Source organism: Antechinus flavipes, chromosome 5, assembly GCF_016432865.1.
Source record: "Antechinus flavipes isolate AdamAnt ecotype Samford, QLD, Australia chromosome 5, AdamAnt_v2, whole genome shotgun sequence".
Lineage (NCBI taxonomy): Eukaryota > Metazoa > Chordata > Mammalia > Dasyuromorphia > Dasyuridae > Antechinus > Antechinus flavipes.
Window position 1 is genome coordinate 178,230,892 of NC_067402.1, and position 7,268 is coordinate 178,238,159.

The following is a 7,268-nucleotide window of genomic DNA, read 5'->3' on the forward strand; positions in this document are numbered from 1 at the left end:
CTGATTCTTAATAACAAGGAAGAACTGGTTGATGAAATAGAAATATAGGTACTTTGTAAAGAAATGCTTCATCTTATATTGTGTGATTAAAAAAAAGTAAAAGAAAGCCAAGTATAGTTTCACATATATATGACATTAGAAGAAAACATTCCAAGGGATTCTTTGAAAGAATAAATAATGGTTTTTTAAATTTGATTTTTACCTTTTATATTAATACTAACACTTGCTCCATTACTCCCTATCCACAAAGTAAATGCAATCCACACAGAAACCATATCTAACAATGTATGTACTACATATCATATTCATAGTTCAACCATTCTATTGCAACAAAAATACATTTCTTATCAGTTGTTCTTGTGTATAGCTTTGGTAAAAAGTAAAATGATTAACTTTCCTTTAAGAGTAAAGTTTACAACATTTTAATGTAATATATCCTCTTTTTGCTGCATTTATTTATTTTTCATGATTTGGCATTTCCACAAGATTTTGACCCCTATTTAATTCTTCATCATGAAATAAACTTTTTTTTTTTTTTTTTTGCTGAGGCAATTGAGGTTAAATAACTTGCCCAGGGTCATACAATTAGGAAGAAATAAACTTTTTTATATTAGATATTAAAGGTACTTTTGACAAACAGACCCTTTTCCCAAATCTAGCCTTGATTATGTATAGTACATGTATTCAATAGAGTTTAAATAAAGTGTGTTCTCAAGCCATTGAACCATCTCTTTGATAAACTTCTTAACCTTTTTGTTAAATGTAGCACAATATAAGATTGTGTTGCAAAATTCATTTCTATTTGGAAATTTAATTTGGGATTCAATTTAAGGAATTTTGGAATTTAAGCTTTGTCAATAAGTATAGCAATATCTATCAGAATTCATCATCATTGTTAAGGACAAGACTTCAGGTTTACTAAAATTAAAAGAAAATTCCAAAATATATTTTTGGGTGGATGTTTTACAGTGTAATTAAAATGCTCAGATCTTGTAGGCTCACCCAGACTTCTTTTTAACAATAAAAACTACTCTGTCCCAATATGTTAATATTCTACTTTGTATTGTTTTGTCCTATGGCCAATGTTTTTTCTTCATAGTAACAGCTAGCAGATGTTGTTATTTTAAACCAGCCTTGATGTTTTTCCAACTTTCAGGAAGCCTACACCACTCTAAAAAGGAATTGATATCGACCTTTCTAGCTTTCAGTTTTTCTGAAGATCTTTGCTTGTTCTTGGAGGATGAATTAGACTGTTTTACAGCATTGGTCTTTCAGTTCTTGGCATTGTTTTTCACTTTTTGACATCACTTTCCTTTGTACTTCAGTGAAACTGGATCCTGCTTTATTGTGATCTTGAATGATCCTCAAAACACTTCACTTTCCTACACCAATAGAGGCTGCAATATTCCTCACAGTCATTGAAGTACACTCTGTAAGATTACAACTTTAGTATGTTTCCTTATTCATCCTTTAAAAAGACATAATTAAAAACAAACCACAAGAGCATGGACAATAGGAAACAGACCATGACAGTTGACCTGGTGTCTTGATTTACAAAAGGAAGACAATGGAGTCTACAAACTCAATAACTTTTACTTCAATTGAAGACAATGTTTCAAAGCACTTTGCTAAAAGAATCATTAGTTAATATGTAGAAAAGAAAACAATGATCATAATGAGCCAACACGACTTTATCAAGATCAGTGTATGTAAGGCTAATTTCATTTAATTTTCCTTTTACTTATTTATTTATTTTTGGCTGGTTTATTAGGCTGGGATGTTGAAGTAAAAACATAGGTGGAAGTTAGCAAAGTATTTGCTATGGTAGGGGAAAGATAGGGTTAGTACAATTGCAGCATTTTTGAACAAGATTTGTGGAGTTTGGTGGACTTGAAGGACAATCTGCAGTAATAAAGCAGCCAAAAAAAAAAAAAAACCTTAATACAATCTTAAGCAGCTTTAAGAGAGGTATAATTTACAGGATAAGAAAAATGAATAGTAGCCTTACCCATGTGAACTCCATCTTGGTCAGATCAGTAAAATGCCAACTCCTTGAGGCCAGAAATGGTCCTTTTTGTTTGTTTTGTTTTTATACCTAGCATCTTGCACAACTCAGTATTTTTGGATACATTGAAGGACTGATTGATTGATTTAAGTCTATAACAAGGGCACTGATAATTTGGAGATTGTTCAAAGGAGAACACCCAGGGTAGTGATACTGAAGTGACACCAGATTATGCTATATGAGGATCATTTGAAGGTTCTGGGAAATTTTAGATGGGAGAAAAGATGATTGGCCAAGAAGAAGAAGGAAATGGAGGTAGCTGTTACAGCTGGCCTCAAGTATCTGAAAAACTGTCATCTGAAAAAAGGATTGCATTAGATTTATTCTGGTTGGCTTCAAAGGACATCACTAGGTATAATTCTGTAAAGACTAAAATTTAGACTTGATGTAACAGGAAATTTTTCTAAGAATTATAGTTATCCAAAAGATGCATGATTTGCCTGAGAACAGAAGGGTTCACTCTCAGTGGCGAGCATTAAGCAAAAGCTGGATAACTACTAGTTATAAATAAGGGAAGTGAGGCATAGAGAAATTAATTGATTTTCCCACAGACCCACGCTAAATAGTAACAGGGCTAGGATCTAGATGTTTTGACTCCAGTATTCTTTCTCTTCCACCATGCTTCCTCTTTTACTTTTAATTTTGAAGCTCCCCAGCTAATTTCTTGTCCTAGATCAATCAGAATGATTGAAAATTGATAGACAAGGTTTCACCTTGTTTGAAACTTTTTCAAACATACTTACTCCAGTGAGATCTTAGCTTCAAGAAAAGGAAATACTCATTCCATTTGAGAAAAAAAAGTATTTACCATTCTTCTTATTCTTTCTTGACCATGTAGCTAGTTGGGTATTTATCAATATAAATCTGATTTGCAGTGATTATTTTACCACTATCTTATCTTGCAACATTCTAAAAAGTTATAGGATTATATGAAATGTAAACTGAGAACTGAATGGGATATCAGTAATCATCTAGTCCAGCCATATTTACAAGTGAGGAAACTAAGGCTGAAAGAGATTAAGAATATTTGTCCAAAGTCACAAAAGTAGAGCTGGACAAGGCTGTCATTTGAACTTCAACTCTCTGACTCCAAAAACTCAGTGTTGTTTCCTTTGTCTAATATTGCTTTTTGAATCACTGTGAAATCATTCTTGACCAAGCTATTTATAATTATGCTAGAACTTGAGTTATATGTAACTTAAAAGTTATAATTTCATAACTCAAAATTGTTAGTTCTCTGAGTACACCTTTATTTAAAACATATTGATAGCTTGTTTCTTAGATAATCTTAATTTCCAAACATACTTATCTCTCCTCTACCCAGAGAGAGATCCCTTGTAAAAAAGAAAACATGAGATGGGAGAAAATGTAATTTTGCTTTCTGTTTTCATGCTGATATCATTTCAATTGAGTCTAACCAAATATGAAATGTAAGGTTGCATTTTAAGGCATATTTCAATTCTTTCTTTATGTTTTAGTGCCTATGAAGTGATCAAACTTAAAGGATACACCAACTGGGCTATTGGATTAAGTGTTGCTGATCTAATTGAGACCATGTTTAAAAATTTATCCAGGATTCATCCTGTGTCCACTATGGTTAAGGTAAGAAAATACATAGAGAAATAACATAACATAATATAACATAACATAAATAGCATCTCTGTTGAGAGATATTTGATAAGGACAAAAGACTCATAAGTTCATGATGCCAATTTATATTGAAAGACATAACTCACATCGACCGGAAGGCTTGTGCCAATTAGTCTGTGCCTTCTCTTTCCTTTACGAATTCTTTTAGTGAAATAAAAATATCATTAGAAGGTCATTTCATGAGTATAGAGTCAGTCAGATTAATAAGGTAAATACTGTCATAAATCTCTGAGTTCCTAATTTACCTATTTTGATAAGCCTCATCAGCTAATCAGTATACTGGTTTTCTTGAATAGTAATAACAAACCATGACATTTTCTTATTTTGAACTATTCCTTTTTCTAGATATTAGACCAACATCTCAATCTTATCAACAAATTATCTTTTAGAATGGGTTGTTTCTTCAATTGGCTGATCTCATCATTTTTGTATTTATTATTAGCTTTGATTTATATAGTTATTTAATTCTATGCTTTTTATAATATAACATGATATGGGGGCAGTAATTTTTGCTGGATTTAGTGGACATGGTCTTTTCTGTTTTAAGTTTAATTAATTTCCTTTACTTTTACGTCTCTTCTGGATATACTTCTCCAAAACCCATGCTTTCCATTCTGTCCAGGAATTGAACTCTCCCTTATAGCAAAAACAGTTAGCAACAACAACAAAAAGTAATGGATACAATGCCATGTATGCAATATTCTATAATAATAGCATCTCAGTAAGAAGAGGGAGATTTGTTTCATAACATATTCTTTTGGACCATTTTTAATTTTTTTAATCATTTGCTTCCTTCTAGTGGTTTTCATTTACCTTATAGTCTCTTTGTGTAGATTGTTCTTTTGAGTTCTATTTATTTTTCTTAACATAATAAATTAGCCTTTTTCACAAAATTATTTTAACTAAAGGAGATTTGCAAAAAATCTTGTAAAATGAATGTTACTTGGAAAACAAGATATAAAAATAGATTTGAAAGTTATAGTTAGAAGTATAATTTGCATTTATTGATGTGCATGTTTTTAAAAGAAGCAGTATGTCATAATGGATTGAGTACTAGGCTTGGAATCAAGAATATCTGTATTCAGATCCTGCTTCTAACAAAAGCAGTGTGAGTCTGAACAAATCACTTAACTTCTTTGTATTTTAGAAGCTCCATATACCATATCTCCAAGTATGGGAGGAAAAAAGTTCTGGTGAACAACCCAGAAAATTGCTACAGTATATGAAAATGGAAGCTAATTTTCCAGTAAGAATACCATTCCATGATTATACTAATATTAAAAGCAAAAACTCCCACTACTGTTTAGTATATTTTCTAAAAGGAAGTTGGGATTCCTGTTGACTCTTAACCCATTCAAGGGATCCATAAGATTATAAATGTTTTCATAAAAATATTAAGATGTTTTAATTTCCAATACAGAGAAGATCATAAACAATAGTTTTTAAAGGAGATTTCAGTAAAATTGGTGAATGTAAAGAGGTCTTCAGATTAAAGAAAAATAAGAATCACTGAGTTTAATCAGGACTCTACTAACCAAGTCATAGCAAATCAATCATATTTCCATGATTAAATTTTTAAAAAGTATTTGCTGCTTTTCCACTTGTCTCATGAAATCTACAGCAAAGATAATATAAAGCTCAAGCAAATTCACTTATTCATTGTTAATATTGAATGGCTTCCTATTAGATAATATGGTGGTGGGGGGGGTTTGCTCTTAATATCAGTGTAATCACGAAATGGTATACTTACTGGAGACATTAACTTTAATTGTTATATACTATAGCAGTTTTCTGGATTGCTCATCTGATCTTTTTTCCTCCTATACTTGGAAGTATGGTACTTGTCCAGAATCAACTCTGCTTTATAAGGTCACTTCAATTTTGTGGTTCTATTACAAAGTTTTTATTACTTGCACATATTAGTTCTATGATTTTCCAGACAGGATAATCATGGAGAAAATACATAATTTTATAAATACAATAATCAAAGAAGATTTTAGCCCTACATTTCCCAACATTGGAAATTAATGTGGTTGGTTTGTCTGCCCACCACTCTATTGGAGAGATTTCAAGGAAATCTGGTTCTCTGGGTCTTCATCATAATTAAGTCAAATTCAATTTTTATGTGCAAACAGGTGGGATAAAATTTTTCATGAATGATCAAATTCAGTACCAATAGAGATTACATTTTTAAAACTGGAAGGAATTTTATAAGCTTCCTAGTTCTCACACTCCTTGTTTTAAAAATGAGGAACTGAAATTTTCTCAGAATCACACAAGCAATATTTGGACAGCTAGAATTTGAAAGCAAGACCCATTGACTCCAAGTTTATTATTGTAGGTTAGTGTTCCTAAAGAATTTTTGATGAGGAAAGGATTTCTGCGTCTTGATCCAGTTTCCAGTAACCCTAATGCATATTTTCTATTGAAATACATGAATGAAACAATGTTGATTCAATTTTTGAACTTACTCCTTTGAATATATTTAAAAATTTTTATGGCTTTATGTGCTTATTAGACTAATAGATACTATTTGTTTACAAAAGGGAATGTATGGCATCGAGAATGAAGTATTCCTCAGCCTTCCATGCATTCTGAATGCCAGAGGACTGACCAGCGTTATCAACCAGAAGCTGAAAGATGATGAGGTAGCTCAATTGAAGAAGAGTGCAGATACTTTGTGGGACATCCAAAAAGACCTGAAAGACCTGTAACATGCATAATAACATTCTGTAGAAACCCAACCATCATGATATAAATTGCTGTGCCCACTTAGTAATTAGTCAACTTGGTGGATAGAATTTTTCCTGTGAACTCAACTCTGGCCACAGCATAAAAGTATATGATTAAAAGGCTTGCTATATGACCCATGAACCAATAAATAAACTACTGATGTGTGCTTTCTTCCCCAAGCTACATTCATTCTTTTAATATTTCTAGCTATAAAAATAGCTTTTTTCTTTTTAATATAATAGTATGATTAAAAAATACAGCTCTAATTGCTAGGCTAAATAATCTGTCTCCAGAGAGTTTTTTTTTCCTTAAAGCAAATTGTGCTTTTAATGTTACTTGCCGCTCACATTTTTGCCAGATACTGCTTTGTCTGATGGAACTGAAATGTAATTCATACTTCACAAAGAAATGAAAATGGTGTTGAGGTGGAAACATTCTTCATTAGAACATTACTAAAAGAAGTGTTGTTGGACTGGCCCTCCATTATGATAGTAAGGATCTGTCTTTAGACCCAAAAGGAAGCATAGAGTTTAAGCAATGAGGAAGAAACCCATGACAATGAAAAGGGAGGGTTGAGATAGAGAGTGAACTATTGGTTCTTTTCTAGATAGATTAAAATGCATGATTTTCAGTACCTAACACTGACTCCATCAATAAAGTTGTAACAATTTCTGCACCTTACTTTTTTATCAGAAAAGATCTTAGCTGGGGTTTTAGGAAGCTAGAGGAAGGACATTTGGAAAGGACTGATTAAATAAACACTGTATGGGAATTCCAGTTAAGATGGCGGAGAGGAGGCACACAGCTGTGTAAGCTCCAC

General features: G+C 32.0%; 1 protein-coding gene across 2 annotated transcripts in view; it reads left to right on the top strand.

The window, feature by feature from the left end:
• Positions 1-6,730, top strand: part of LDHB (lactate dehydrogenase B) — a 29,873-nt gene extending 23,143 nt beyond the window's left edge. For both annotated transcript variants that reach the window (XM_052000646.1, XM_052000647.1), the window contains exons 7-8: positions 3,544-3,667; positions 6,262-6,730. In XM_052000646.1, the coding sequence (XP_051856606.1) occupies positions 3,544-3,667; positions 6,262-6,429 (292 nt within the window). In that variant the 3' untranslated portion in view covers positions 6,430-6,730. The remainder of the gene's footprint in view (positions 1-3,543; positions 3,668-6,261) is intronic.
• The last annotated feature ends 538 nt before the right edge of the window (positions 6,731-7,268 follow it).